The sequence below is a fragment of the Hippoglossus stenolepis genome, chromosome 10 (genome assembly GCF_022539355.2).
Source record: "Hippoglossus stenolepis isolate QCI-W04-F060 chromosome 10, HSTE1.2, whole genome shotgun sequence".
In the NCBI taxonomy this organism is placed as follows: Eukaryota; Metazoa; Chordata; class Actinopteri; order Pleuronectiformes; family Pleuronectidae; genus Hippoglossus; species Hippoglossus stenolepis.
This window is the reverse complement of record NC_061492.1, coordinates 2,918,921-2,935,017: the sequence shown is the minus strand read 5'-3', so window position 1 is coordinate 2,935,017 and position 16,097 is coordinate 2,918,921. Positions and strand designations below refer to the sequence as shown.

Here is a 16,097-nt window from a genome sequence, read left to right as displayed (position 1 = left end):
GCTCTGTATATGTCCCAGGGCTTTCATCAGATCAACTTCAAATTGAGATGAGTGTCATCACAACAACATGGAGATAAAAACTAACTCAAAGATCGATTTTTCGTCAAAGTTTGATTACACGCCATCAAAACACGAGGTTCTGTATCTCGGATATACATGGTCCAATCGAGTCCAATCGAGACATGTAAGACAAGAGTCCCGGCCTGATGACACAGAAATCATGACTTAAAATCACAGCGCCCCCTGGTGGTAACAGGAAATGTCTTGTTTTTGGAACGTCTTACATTTGGAGGTATTCCTCCTCATTCACTGCCCGCAGCCATGTCAAACTGTGGCAAATGGGTCTCAAGACATTGATAATGCATAAGATCACTGTGACTTTTTGTCAAATGCCATAACAGTGGCATGGCGTCAAAGTTCATCAACTCGCTGTGACACACCCAATTGCTGTAACTTCAGTGTTCATGGGTCTATCTCACTCAAACTACATTTGTGTAGCAATAGCCCCCATGCAGACATTCAGATGGTTTTAAGAAATGGGCGTGGCAAAATAACTGAATAGCGCCCACTAAAGGGCAGCCCCGGCACCACGATTGGCCGACATGTACAAAAATCGATAGGGACATGTGTCTTTTCATGACAAACAAAAAAGTCTATTGGATAGATATGCTAGACCAAACAGGAAGCCCGCCATTTTGACTTTAGTAGCCATTTTGGCCATTTTCCACATTAAAAATGGCCATGACATAAACTGAATCGGTATATTTGATTTCATGACACAGTGTGACCGTGGCGAGGCGTAGAATTTTGATTAGACGCCATCAAAACACGAGGTTCTGTATCTCTGACATATTTGGTCCAATCGAGTCCAAACTAGACATGTAAGACAAGAGTCCCGGCCTGATGACATCTACACAGAAATCATGACTTAAAATCACAGCGCCACCTGCTGGCTACCAGAAGTGACATGTTTTATACTTTGATGAACTGCTCCTGGCTGCTTAACAATATACAGCTCAAAAGAGCTCAGTCAAGTCATTGGATCATGGTCAGAATTGTGACATTTCCTCAAACCGTGTAAACATTGAGGTGCGGCGAAGGTTCATCCTTCGCCAAAGGAGACGATGTTGTCATAAGTCCAGTGTGCATTGCCCTATTACCGCCAAACTTCTGTCTCATGATCAGAGACCAAGCCTGAACAGCTCTATGTGTCAATATTTCCTCAGTGTCATAGCGCCACCTACTGATTCACCATGAAACAGGAAGTATTTTGTGAATCCACTCTGCATTATCCAACCGGCCCCCAAATGCTGACCTATGATCACAATCCTGACCTAAACAGCTCCATATATTAATATTAGTGCAGGGTCATAGCGCCACCTACTGATCAGTGTGATAATTGAGTTGTGGTAACATTGTCCAATTGACACAAAATTGCTCACGCTACATCAGAGCCCCTACAACAGATCTATTAGTCTGTATGTAATAATAGTGATAGCAAAATGGCTCAACGGCGCCCCCCGAGCCCCCCGGAACGCGTTCACATTGACCGATCTTCACAAAAACACAGGTGTATCATGACCAGACAAAGAAAAAAGTCTGAGGTGCAATTTGAAAAACGCAACAGGAAGCCCGCCATTTTGCATTTAGTGGCCATTTTGGCCATATTCCACATTTTTACTTTGAGGTACAGGGCTTTCATCTGATCAACTTCAAATTGAGATGAGTGTCATCTCAACAAGATGGAGATACAAACTAACTCAAAGATCGATTTTTCATCACACAGTGTGACCGTGGCGTGACGTCAAAGTTTGATTACACGCCATCAAAACACGATGTTCTGTATCTCGGACATAGATGGTCCATGAATCCTTTGATGCTGAGCCGTCAACAAACAACTCCACTCCACATCTCTCTCTCTCTCTTTCTCTCTCTCAGAATTGTGACATTTCCTCAAACCGTGTAAACATTGAGGTGCGGCGAAGGATCATCCTTCGCCAAAGGACACGATGTTGTCATAACTCCGCTGTGCATTGTCCTATCACCACCAAACTTCTGTCTCATGATCAGAGTCCAAGCCTGAACAGCTCCATGTGTCAATATTTTCTCAGGGTCATAGTGCCACCTACTGATCAGTGTGAAAATGAGGTTGTTGTAACATTGTCCAATTGACACAAAATTGCTCACGCTACATGAGAGCCCCTACTTGAACAGATCTATTAGTCTGTATGTAATAATACTGATGGCGCCACCTATTGGCAACAGGAAATAAGCTTTGTTTTACAACTATCATTCAATTTACGTAAAATTTTCACAGTGTGATGTGCAATTGATAGCGTTGACCGTAATGAGCAATTAGCAGGCAAGAATCGACATAACGTGACGGACAAAGGAAGTGAAGCGTTTATCCTTGCCGCAGTGCGCAAAACGCATGCAACGCGGAGACGTGCGCTTGGTCATTGATCGCTCTCTCCACTAGCCCTAGAAATTTCATTAAACATTGATATTTCTGGTTCTTTTTGTATTTAATTAAATTTTTTTTTTTTTCAGGCAAATGAATTGGCTTTTTGAGGGCTTTAATTAATTTGTATTATTTATTTACTCCTCCCATATGAGAAAAGACTGGTTAGTAAATCTGCAATACCCAAAGCTTTTAATTATTATTAAAAAAATTTCAGGCAAATGAATTGGCTTTTTGAGGGCTTTAACATGCTCAAATTCTGACCAAAATTTGCAGTAATTTTAATTAGAATTGTGTTGATCTTTGCGTTATATCCAGTGATCGTGAATAATGTCAAACACACGCAGGCCAGATAGAATAATAGGATGTATAATGAAAACACCCATCTCCATATTGATAAGATGAGGATTCCCATCACTTACTGGAATATTAATACTCACACTTTTTATTCACCAGGTCCATCTCTTAGTTGTCTTGTCTCGTTGATCTGAATATAATTGAATTCTTTTCCACAGCACAAACACACATCCATTAACAGGCCATGAAAGATACTAATAGGATTTCTGGAAGTGAAATTATTTATCTGTTTCAGATGTTGTGCCATAATGCATTAAACATGATACCATAAAATGGTGTGCCTTTCGGCATTCAATAAATTTGGTTATCAAAATAAAATATTAAATATTAATATTTTATTATTAATATTTAAATAATAACTTTAATTGATTAAAGTTACCTCGGGGCACCACCCTTCAAAGGAAGGGAAAAGATAGCCAATTTATTGAATAAAGTCTCATAAAGGTTCTAACTACAAATTTGGAACTGTGATTAACAATTAAATTAATAACTATAACCAAAATTACCATATAGATAGTTAGCTAAGTTGAAGGATATGGCTCTTTGACAGTGTAGAGGTTGGCAAAATTCACTTATGCAACATTAATGAAAAACATTTGTGAAAGAAAACATTTATTATGAATATAATAAAGTATAAAAACACAAATTACTAACGGTCTAATTGCTAAACAAAGATAGGTATGTGTGTATAAATGTGTGTGTGTCTGTGTGAGTCAGCGTGCTTTCAAGATGGCGGCTGGCCAAAGAGAAAACACCCTTTTCCCCCCTATGTGCTCCCAAAATGGCTGCTGGCCACTTTGAAGATAACACCCTCCCCTATTGTCTTTACGACATGTAGCAGGAGTCAGAGATAATGAGGTGAAGGAATATGCATGTGTCTGTGTGTGTGTGCGAAATTAGACAAAGTTACTAGATTGGATGCAACGAAAGACTGTGAAGAGCATAACAGACTAACATTATTTTCTCAATAACTTGTACCCAAAATATCACAACACCACAAATCAAACTTATAAACATCACACAGAATCGAATAAACAGTCTTGCTTAGCCTAGTATAATTATTAAGCCCAGTTGTGTTACCCGTCCGTGGAAAGGGGAAAAAGGGAAGTTGCTGTGCAGTTCGCAGTTTTGTGTTGTCTTGCTGGTTTTGGTTGAGCTGTGTAGCTCAGTTGCTGGCTGAAGTTTGCAAGCAGGACATCTAGTCGCTGCTAGGACGTTGGTAGAGCTTGGAGGGCGAGGAAGTTTCCTTGGTGAGATGAGCTGGAAGCTGCACCTTTGTGCTCCTCTCGAACAGCCTTCCTTCCTGTAGAAGGATTGTAGGAAGAGGCAGAAGAGGCTCGCAGCCTTCTCTCCTTGGAGGGAGTGTAGAAAGAGGGTGAAGAGTTGGATAAACCTGGCTTATATTGGCCCGGTGACCTCACAGGTCATGGGGTCCAGAGTGACCAATGGGAGTTGAAACCTGTGTCCCTGGGGGGGTTTTCACACCTCTGATGCTCCCTGGGAGACTGAGTTCCTTGCTCTGGTTCTTGATGGCCCCTGGGAGACTGAGTCTTGGAGGAACATGCGGCTTCAGGCTCTTGACTGAACATGTAGGCCGAAGTGTGGTTTCACAAAGAACCATGGCCCAACAACGTGTTCAGGTGCTGTATTCACCAAGTGGTTTGAATAAAGTGCATGTGAAAAAAGGTAGTGTTTCGTTTGATGGGAGAAAACTAATGAACCCATTGATTTCATTAGTTTTGTTGGAACTCTGTCATCATTTTGATTTTACTCTCACAAAATGAACGTCCTTGTCGTTCAAGCATTAAATCATCAGAGGTGAAGACAACAAGAAGTTCTGTTGAAGTTGTGAAGAAGTTGAGGCAGCATTAAATCAGAAAGTCCAAACTCTGCAGTTCTAGTTTTCACTTTCACTTTCACTTTCTCTCTCTCTCTCTCTCTCTCTCTCTCTCTCTCTCTCTCTCTCTCTCTCTCTCTCTCTCTCTCTCTCTCTCTCTCTCTCTCTCTCTCTCTCTCTCTCTCTCTCTCTCTCTCTCTCTCTCTCTTTCTCTCTCTCTCTCTCTCTCTCTCTCTCTCTCTCCTCCTTTTGTTTCTGAAATGCTCTGGGGTCTCATTTATAACCGTTGTGTACGCTCAAAATATTTTATAAAAACAAACTTGACGGGAAAATTTGCGTATTTCCACACAAACTCTGACCCATGCGTACGAACGTTTTGGAGACGGGAAAGTGGCGACGCAGACGTGAGGTGGTGAACTGAAGCAGATTATTGATCCACTTCATCATTTACATTAAAACCAACAGCTTTAGTTGTGCTCGCGCGACATAACTGTTCCACACGAACCTTTTAATTAAAAAATATATAAAACAACTTACAGCAAATTACGTTTAGATTCCATTTAACAGCGGAGTTACGGAGCCGAGTCATGAATAGGTTTTAATAATATCTTCTGACACTGCGCGTGTATCATCAGATCACTGCAGTGAACGGGACTGTGCCATCAGGCGCACAGAGCGACCTGGAGATCACTTACAAGAAATGAAAAAACTTTCCAAATAATATCCCAGAGGAGGTGAGGATCCACTGATGTGAGGGAATCGGTCCGATGCTCTAAATAAATAAATACTGCCGTGACACTGGTGCGTGATTCTGCGGGATGTGTGCACACGAATGGAAGGACGAGGAGGAAACGAGGGTTCAGCGATGTCTGATCAGCTGATATAGATTCTATTGATCTGTGATCTGTGATCTTTTTTTATTTCAGGCTCGGTTCTTTCTATCGTCTTCACTCTCACTCAGTGTGTTAACAGCAGCAGAGTATCAGTGTATTTTCTTTATTAGTGACATCACTGCTGTCCCATGAATCGCTCTTCACCCCACCTCACTAACAAACACCTCGATGTCAGTGTCAGAAAGTTTCACTTCCTCTTCTCATCGCTTGATGCCGGAATCTCGTCAGGACTCACGGTGGAAACCCATTGGTCAGCAGCATAATTTAATATTCATGCCGTGCTTTGCATTGACCATTTATGGTTGAAAGTGGGCGTGTGGAGGGCGGATTTGGAGGCAGATCCACGCACGAACGCTTCCAGGTGGACTGTGATTTATAAGCGAACATTGCGCTCAGGTGTGCGTGCGACGGTTTTATAAACGGAATTTTCTTTGGCGTACGCCATTTCCGGCTTTTGGCGTACGTAAACTTTTAGTATGAATCCTACGCAATGTTTGATAAATGAGACCCCAGATCAGTCATTATATATCTTCCTCTTAGTTAGATCTGTTTTTGTCTTTGTTCAGATCCGATTCTGTTCAGTTACATTTGGTTAAAGTTTATAAAACTTAAGTTCTGTTCGCTTTGTTGCCGTGGCAGAGTTGGCGTTTGGCGCAACAGCCAGCCCACTACTCAGGCATCCCCCCTAAACACAGTGCGGCTGATCGCTGGTGTGGGATCGCTCCGCCAGGGACCTTCGGGGCGCAGTAGCGGGTCTACTTGCTTGATTCAGCTACAGCCGTGGAGACTCTCATCCTCCGGGTTGCTGTGTGGCTGAACTTTAGCTTGATAGGGTGAGGCCCTGTTCCTTCGTCGGCCGACATTGGCCACCACGCTTCAGACGGCCCTGCTGTTCTGGCTGATAAGGCACTGTCCTGGCTTTAAAGGAAGTGTTATCTCTCTTTCACTGTGGCTCTCCAAGGTCATTTGAGTTGACGCGTGGAGTGACTACCCCGGAGGGACGCCTAACTTTTATTAATATTCTAATTCTATTAGCGGAGTATCTGTGTACTCGTCCAGACTGTTTGTAGCAGTCCTGAACACCTCCCAATCTGTACAGTCCAAGCACGCCTGAAGATCCTCCACAGCTTCACTGGTCCACTGCTTTGAAGTCCTCACAACAGGTTTGCAGAGTTTTAGTTTCTGCCTGTATGCAGGAATCAAATGGACCATGACGTGGTCCGAGAGTCCCAGTGCAGCCCGGGGGACGGCGTGATAGGCACTGCTTACTGTGGTGTAACAGTGTTCCAGAATATTCTCCTCTCTGGTCGGGCATTTAATAAATTGTTTGTATTTGGGGAGTTCGCGGGTGAGATTTCCTTTGTTAAAGTCGCCGAGGACAATAACTAAGGAGTCCGGGTTAGTCTGTTCCACACACAGTATCTGGTCGGCGAGCATGCGTTGTGCCTCTTGCACGTTAGCCTGCGGTGGAATGTAAACACCGACCAGAATGAATGAAATGAACTCACGGGGGGAGTAGAAGGGTTTGCATTTGATAAAAAAATACGCACAAGCGAACCGGCACGTTTACCTCTCCTCCGTCGCTTCACTGTATGTACGAAGGTGAGGGCACCTTTGACCAGAATATCCAAAATTTCGACAGATGAGGCAATAAAAGTCAGAAATGAATTCTCAGGAGTTATGACCCTGATGTTCATGAGCATTTCTCTGGTGAAAGAGCTCCCGGTTCTTAGGCAAAACACTGAATTAACTAACGAAACAAGACAAAACATCGTGCACCAACACACCGAGGCAGCCGTCTGCGGCGCCATCTTGGTTTAACACTGACATGTTTTAATTATCTTTTTGTTGTTGGTCAGGTGCTGTGGGCCTGAGGCGGCGACCCAATCCCTGGTGGTGGCGTTTTCTTCACGACCCGTTTTGTTGGTTTCAGGTGTGGTTAGTTTATTAATCCTTCCTTTTTCATTTGGTTCTCGTCGCCGTGGTAAGTCCCAGCCCTGTCCCTGTGTTGCTCTTGTCTAAAGTGTTTAATTTCATATGTTAATTTGTGTTCTGTTGATTGTTTGTTTCATTGTGCTTTTTGTTTGCATTTATTGAGTTACATTAAAGTTCTTTTCTACGAGTAAAACACGTCTCTTGCCCTGTGATAAACACGAACCTGTGCTGTTGCACACCAGAGTTTACTCATTTCCTGGAGGTGAAATTCCCCAGGTGGCGTTGTTGCAATCCCTCATTATCCCGGCTTTCCCTCACGCTACACACACATTTCATGCTCTATATTTATCTATATTTATATAGATTTATTATATATACTGCTCTTTATTTATATCACGCTTTATTTTGAATTATTTATATTCATATTAATTTAAAGTAGAGTTTACAATTAAACAGTATAATATCAAGCCTCATTTACATTTTTATGTAATAAGGGTTTGATAACGACACCATAGGAATATATATCAGCTGATGTATTAGCATCAGAAATGTTTTATATCCCCAATATCAGTATCTCCACTACATGCACTTCAGATAACTATTAGGCCCTGCTCTCTCTCTGTCTCTTTGTTTTTGTTTCTGAAATGCTCTGATCAGTCTTTATATATCTTCCTCTTAGTTAGATCTGTTTTTGTCTTTGTTCAGATCCGATTCTGTTCAGTTACATTTGATTAAAGTTTATAAAAATTAAGTTCTGTTCAGTCGACCCCTTATGGACCAGAACTCTGTATTTTGTGCTTTTTTTAGTTCACAAATAAAATTAAAACAGTTTCACTGTAAAGGAACAAAAACTAAATCTACTGTAAGTCATGAGCAGCAGGAGACTCACCTGCTTGGTTGGTGCCATGTCTTCAGCTCTTCGTCTATCAGCTTCTGTCACATCCTGTGTGTGTGCACTGGACTACTGCAGATAAAGAACCTCTCCCAACTTCACAATCATTTCCTGTAAGTGGGCGAAGTTTAATTTCTCTAGAAATGTCCAGCAGCAACTCTGCATTCAGGTTTTGACCATTTGTGAAGCTGTGAGAGAACATTTGCACGATTGAAACAATTTCAAATACAAATCTAACATCCTTATATTTTCCTGCAAAGTACAGATACTCGTTTCAAAAGTCAAATAACACAACATGTTGAAATAAAAAAAACACATCCATTGTTGGGAAGATAGTTTTCATTCAATTCTACTTCGATTATTACATTAAATATATAATGAAGAATTGATCACAACAACAAAAATGAGTACAATGAAAAAATGGAAACATGTGATAAATGTCTTTTATAAATATATTTTTTACATTCACAGTTTAGATTCAAGTCTTGAAGTTAGAAAAATCATTTTCACTGAAGAAAGACTTAAATTAGTTCTGATAAAAGGTCCAGTCTTTTAACTGTGTTGAAGGAACCACAACAACCGTTTTCTCTCTAGTCTACACAAGTGAAATTGTTTATTTAAATAGTTTCAATCATAATCAATGTCGGCTGCATCAACTCAAATAATGGAGAGATCTTTCTTGTCATGTTTCTGTCTCATTAGTGCCAGTGTTGATGATGTCTTCTTGTTTTCTTCCTGTAGTCTTCCTCTTCCTCTTCCTCTTCCTCTTCCTCTTCCTCTTCCAGTGTGTAGAATTTTGTGAAATGTAGTGGTGAAGTGTCATGTTGCAGCTGAACACCCTCACCTTACCCTTCCAAACATGAGGAGACTCACCCTTCGTGCCATGTCTTCAGCTCTTCATCTATCAGCTTCTGCCGCAGCCTGTGTGTGGGCACTGGACTACTGCAGATAAAGAACCTGTATAACCTGCCTGCACGGCCCAAATTTCACAATAATTTACTAGCGGAGGGCTGAGTTTCATTTCTCATGAATTTTGAAGCAGGTTCGTTCATGTTTCGACCATTTGTGACGCTGTGAGAGAACATTTGCTCAATGTAAGTATTGAGGTGGGAGGCGAATCACAGCCCGAGGATCAGATCTTATGTTCAGGAACACGTCCAAACTGGGAGAGCTGTAAGTTTCACTTCTCCCCAGCTCCTCGTTGAGAGCTTGAAACAGGAAGGCCTCAGTCAGAGCAACACTGGGATCCCGTCGTCCTTTTAGCAGGATGTTTGGAGAGATTCCCCCCCCCCACTCAGATCAATGCTGCTGTGCTTTGTATGAAAAGCAGCTGTCATACAGTACGTCCTGCTCCCGGGCCAAGAGACACTTGAACCATCACAGCTACAAGTGTAACCCTCATCTCAACACTTACATCAGACCCACTTTCAAAAAAACATCCTGACTCTGTAAAAACACCTTTATTTCCACAAATGTCTCCACTTGAAAGTTATAACACTCATATTGGTCCTCACAGAGATAGAGACATAAGAGCATGCACCCCCACACACACACACACACACACATGCAGCATGTAGATCTGTGTGAATCCTCCTGGCTCCACCTGCCTCGTCTGTAACAGGCTCCACATGTGAACAGTGTCGGACTGTGATGCAGCACAATGTTGGCACAGACACGACGGAGGATAAACACCCTCTAAGCTCATAACTAGAGCACAAGAAAAGCATCACTGTGTTCTCCTCTTCCTCTCCGCTGCCCTGCTCCACCTCTCACCGCTTCATTTACTTTGTTCAAAAACACATCTAACATCCTTTTATTTTCCTGCAAAGTTCAGATACGCGTTTCAAAAGTAACATAACACAACGTGTTGAAATAAAAAAAAACACATCCAGTGTTGGGAAGATAGTTTTCATTTAATTCTACTTCATTTATTACATTAAATATATAATGAAGAATTGATCACAACGCAACAAATTAGTGGGATGAAAATGTGATAAATGTAATTTCTAAATATATTTTTACAATGAGGAAAATTATTTAGACGGAAGAAATGTATCTTAAAGGGGACATAGCATGCAAATTCCACTTTGTTAGTGCTTCTACAGGTTAATGTGGGTATCTGGCTCATGTCTACCAACCCAAAAACTCTGGAAAAAAAACACTCGCGTGTTTTGTTATGGTTCCTCTAAGTCAGAAACGTCATGCTTGAGTGACTCGAATGAGCTTCCTGTGTATTGTGTCGTAACAAGGCACTGGAAGTCTCCCTACATGGCCTTGGCCCACCCCCCACCTCATCCCCCGCCCCCACACTCGTTACGCCGGGTTTACACCGGACGCAGCGAGGCTGCGAGGCAGCGCAGCGCCGTTCCCAAGCGCGCAGCCGCCTGGCTGTTCACACGGGACGAGCATTTCTCCGCTGGTCAGCCCGCGATTCACTCACATGTGGCATTTGTCTGGATCGTTGGGACTGGGAGGCTGCAGCAGCTGCTCGGGAGCGACCGCTCGCTCTCCCATGCGTGAGCTGGAATTTGTGTCAATGCCACACAGCCAGCAGTGTGGAAGACTTCCGCAGTGTTCAGCGCTACTGTAACACCGGCCAAACACACAGAGCCCCCACTCGTTACGCCGGGTTAACACCGACGCGGAAGCGCCCGCGAGGCAGCGCAGCGCCGTTCTCCAGCACGCAGCCGCCTGGCTGTTCACACGGGCAGAGCATTTCTCCGCTGGTCAGCCCCATAGACTGTATATATAAGGTCAGCCCGCGATTCTGCTTTCTCCGCTTGTTGTTGTACCCGTTGAATGTCGGGTTCGGGGGTAAATGATGGTCTTCATAGCCCCCACCCCTCTCTTTCTCTCTCTGTCTGTCTGCTTGTGTGCTTGTAGTGGATGGGCAGAGGGGGACATTTAATTATGTGATTGGGAAAATTAAAACTCCAGGACAACAGAAGGGGAATACAAAGTATGGGATGCATATTTGATAATTTATATCATATAAAATATGTAATTTATATCGTTTAAAATCATGGGGGGAGGGGGGAGCTGGCTCATTCGCATTTAAAGGAACAGGCAGTCAAAACAGGTCACTCTGTGGAGGGCTGTTTTATACAGGGTAAAAAGGGTGCTGTTTTAAATGATCCTTGTGGTATTTTGACCAAAGTATGTTACAGACATTTCATTAAGACCCCAAGGAACCATATCAACTTGTGGTAAAATGGGCATGCTATGTCCCCTTTAAATTGTGTTTTATTGCAAATAAATTGTGTGCAAATGATTATTTGGTCCGTTTAAAAAGTGACGAATGACATGTCAGACAAAAAGAAACCTCCAGATGATTTAATGCTTTATTGTCTTATCTGATTCAAGGTCCAGTCTTTTAACTGTGTTGAAGGAACCACAACTACCGTTTTCTCTCTAGTCTGCACTAGTGAAATTGTTTATTTAAATAGTTTCAATCATAATCAATGTCGGCTGCATCAACTCAAACAATGGAGAGATCTTTCTTGTCATTTTTCTGTCTCATTAGTGCCAGTGTTGATGATGTCTTCTTCCTGTAGTCTTCCTTTTTCATTTTCTTCTTCCTTTTTCTCTTCCTTTTCCTCTTTACCGAAATATCTGAACAGAGCTGCACCCATAGCTGCTAAGGCCCCACCTGCTGCAGTGAGGCCTGCGATCCAAGCTGCTCTTATAACCTGCGAGAGACAAGATGAGAAGAACCGTTGTTATTTAAACAATCGACAAACTGCAGGTCAAAGGTCACTAGGCTCTGCCACAGTCCCCTTATGAAACCACATTTAAAAGGTTCAGTGTGTAGAATCTAGTGGCATCTAGTGGTGAAGTGTCATGTTGCAGCTGAACACCCCTCACCCCACCCTCCCCTTCCAAACATGAGAGAGAACCTGTGGCAGATTCAGTCGTCATAGAAACTGAAAAGGTTTAGTTTGTCCAGTCTGGGCTACTGTAAAAAACATGGCTGCCTCCATAGAGAGGACCTGCTCCTGATGTAAATATAAAGTAAGACAGTAACACAACATCTACCCACTAATTTTGCTGTGGAAGAGTTAACGAGGTTAACGAACCCAACAGTTAGATACACACCTGCCAAGACTTTGCCTTGCCGTATCGCATCTCGGTAGCAAAGTGCTCACAGTTGTAAGTGGCAACGTTGTACTGTAGCTCGCTGCCCACCATCGCACAGGCCTCCTTCACTATGATGGAAGGATCACGAGCCTTACCGCTGTTATCCAGCAGATTGTTGACCTGGCAACGGTGATTGCCGACCACGTCGGTGAGCTTCTCACGCTTCACCTCTCCTCTGCTGCTCAGAAGCTCAAACGAGCCAGATGAGTCACCACCTGTGTGTTTTATAGAAAAGACAAACAGGAAGAACAGGGAGGCAAAGAAAGAGGAAAGGAGGAAGGTGCCATCATGAAATACACGTCATGTCCATGTGATATTCTGACGTGAATATAGTTATCACTTCACTCACCCTCTGGAACTAAATGAACCACTTCATTCTCTCCGATGTAGACGGCCCAGTGCTGATAGCCCCAACGGCTGATCTCGATCAGGTCTCCTGGTTTTCCATTAAACTAAAAAGAATGTAAATGTCAATGTAAATGTGCAGTGATCAAAGTGCTCTTCATCGTGGCTTCCTGTTGTATTTGTTTGTGTGCACGAGCACGAGGGTCATACGACGACACAGCCCTGCCACAGGTTGACGTACGAAAGAAACTCCACTAATGTATCAGGACTTGGAGGAAAGTTTACTTGAGTCGTTTTCACACCTAAAAGTCTGAAACCAACATTGTTTCCATTTGATCTGTTTAGATTTGGTTTCACATTGTAATTCATGGAGCGCACTATCCTGCATTAAATCAGAAAGTCCAAACTCTGCAGTTCTAGTTTTCACTCTGCAAACGAACCAAACCATGTTTCAGTTTGATCCGACCCTGAACGCCTCTTTGGCTGGAGGAACCTTTCACACCTGATATTTAAGTCAAAGGGTCCGGACCAAACAAGGAAGGTGTGAAAGCGCCTTTAGAAACTAACCTGTTGTGGTTATTGCACCGATAATTTTAAACATGGATATTTTTACCTCCATTTTACTTGTTGCATCACTTTGTGCCACACAGGGACTTCAACTGTCCATAACTCACTTTAGTTAATAGTTAACATATATTTATTTATTATATTTACCTTTTGACCTTATTTATATTACATTCACACATACGACAGCAAATCAGATAAATAACACACTGGCTTTTGTTTCATGCAACATACTTTCCTTATTCTTAATGAACCGACAGCACCTCAGTTCCTATTGGTGGTGCACACGTTTAGTTTTCTTCTGCACAGTCACACTTTAGATGTTTCATCAAGTTTGTCTTCAGTTCTAAGTTTGAGTCACTCACTGAAGCCGGCCATTAAATACAGGAGGTAGCTAATTGGACTGGACCATGTGCCTTCCACATCATAGGGGAGGATGATTTGGATTTATAATTTAATTTGGTTAATTGGTTTCATGTTTAATGCTGACTTACTAATTAGCTGTTTTTTGGGGGTGGAATTTGTAGTTAAGCTGTTTGTCTTTGTTTGCTCCTTCTGTTTCTGAAATGCTCTGATCAGTCATTATACATCTTCTCCTTTGTTAGATCTGTTTCTGTTCAGTCGACTCCTTATGGACCAGAACTCTGTATTTTGTTCACTTTTAGGTAAATAAATCTGTTTGTTGTTGAAAAGCAGCTGTGATCACACACTTCATCCTGTTTATTCTGGTTTCTGTTGTAAACTCTTTGATAGAATTACATTTTAAAGCTGCATTAAAATGATAATTTTATATTTTACTCACTCAACAAAACACTTTGCACACATTACGTGAACAAACTCAAAGTAAAGTTGATATATTTTAATCTACACCTATTTATGACATCACAAGTGTGTGCCTTGATGCACAAACAACCTTTAAACTGTTTCACTGTAAAGGAACAAAACTAAATCTACAGTAACTAATGAGCAGCAGGAGACTCACCGTTTGTGCCATGTCTTCACCTCTTCGTCTATCAGCTTCTGCCGCAGCCTGTGTGTGTGCACTGAATACTGCAGATAAAGAACCTGTATAACTTGCCTTAACGGCCCAAATTTCACAATAATTTATAAGCGGAGTGCTGAGTGTCATTTCTCGTGAATTTTGAAGCAGGTTCGTTCATGTTTCGACCGCTTGTGACGCTGTGAGAGAACATTTGCTCAATGTAAGTATTGAGGTGGGAGGCGAATACAGCCCGAGGTTAAGATCCTACTTTCAGGAAGGCGTCCAAACTGGGAGTTTCACTTGTAGTGGAAAATAACTAAGTGTGGTTGAAACCTATTTTGTAGTTGAAGAGTAACTTTTTGCAGACCTGTCTAAGACTCCATGACCTGAAGTGTTTGTGACCTGAAACCTATATGACCTTTCTATATACCTGTTTGACCTTTCTATTACTTGTTGACTGTCCAAGAATCTATTTGGAAACTATGCAAATCATTTATTCCTGTGTTTTAATTCCTGTCTCAAACTGCGCCTACAGAACCAGTCTGAACTGGCTCAGGCAAACAGCCTTAGTTCTCCTATATAAGATCCTTGCATTTGACTGTTCCTCATCTTCACTCTGAGATCACTGTGACTCTCTGTGTTGATCCTTTCTGCAGAAAGCCCCTATTAAAATACACAAAGACAAATTTGGTGTTCCAGCCTCTTGTGTTTTCAGATTTCCATCACAAATTCTACTTCGATTACATTAAATATATAATAAAGAATTGATCACAACAAAACAAATGAGTACAATGAAAAAATGGAAACGTGATAAATGGCTTTTCTAAATATATTTTTTACATTCACAGTTTAGATTCAAGTCTTAAAATTAGGAAAATCATTTTCACTGAAGAAAGACTTAAATTAGTTCTGATTCAAGGTCCAGTCTTTTAACTGTGTTGAAGGAACCACAACAACCGTTTTCTCTCTAGTCTGCACAAGTGAAATTGTTTATTTAAATAGTTTCAATCATAATCAATGTCGGCTGCATCAACTCAAACAATGGAGAGATCTTTCTTGTCATGTTTCTGTCTCATTAGTGCCAGTGTTGATGGTGTCTTCTTGTTTTCTTCCTGTAGTCTTCCTCTTCCTCTTCCTCTTCCAGTGTGTAGAATTTTGTGAAATGTAGTGGTGAAGTGTCATGTTGCAGCTGAACACCCCTCACCTTACCCTCCCCTTCCAAACATGAGGAGACTCACCCTTCGTGCCATGTCTTCAGCTCTTCATCTATCAGCTTCTGCCGCAGCCTGTGTGTGTGCACTGGAATACTGCAGATAAAGAACCTGTATAACCTGCCTGCACGGCCCAAATTTCACAATAATTTACTAGCGGAGGGCTGAGTTTCATTTCTCATGAATTTTGAAGCAGGTTCGTCATGTTTCACCATTTGTGACGCTGTGAGAGAAAATTTGCTCAATGTAAGTATTGAGGTGGGAGGCGAATCACAGCCCGAGGATCAGATCTTATGTTCAGGAACACGTCCAAACTGGGAGAGCTGTAAGTTTCACTTCTCCCCAGCTCCTCGTTGAGAGCTTGAAACAGGAAGGCCTCAGTCAGAGCAACACTGGGATCCCGTCGTCCTTTTAGCAGGATGTTTGGAGAGATTCCCCCACTCAGATCAATGCTGCTGTGCTTTGTATGAAAAGCAGCTGTCA

The 16,097-nt window shown here is 42.1% G+C and overlaps 2 protein-coding genes across 2 annotated transcripts in view; both read right to left on the bottom strand.

Annotated features, from left to right (window-relative positions):
• Positions 1–16,097, bottom strand: part of LOC118116247 — a 137,560-nt gene that overhangs the window by 88,816 nt on the left and 32,647 nt on the right. The gene's annotated exons all lie outside the window — the stretch shown is intronic.
• Positions 11,703–14,465, bottom strand: LOC124851093 (phospholipase A and acyltransferase 4-like). Its single transcript, XM_035167730.2, has 4 exons — positions 14,404–14,465; positions 12,862–12,964; positions 12,471–12,727; positions 11,703–12,064 (listed from the first exon to the last, which is right to left on the bottom strand). The coding sequence occupies exons 1-4, from the start codon at positions 14,413–14,415 to the stop codon at positions 11,879–11,881; spliced, it is 558 nt and encodes a 185-aa protein (XP_035023621.2). The 5' UTR covers positions 14,416–14,465; the 3' UTR covers positions 11,703–11,878.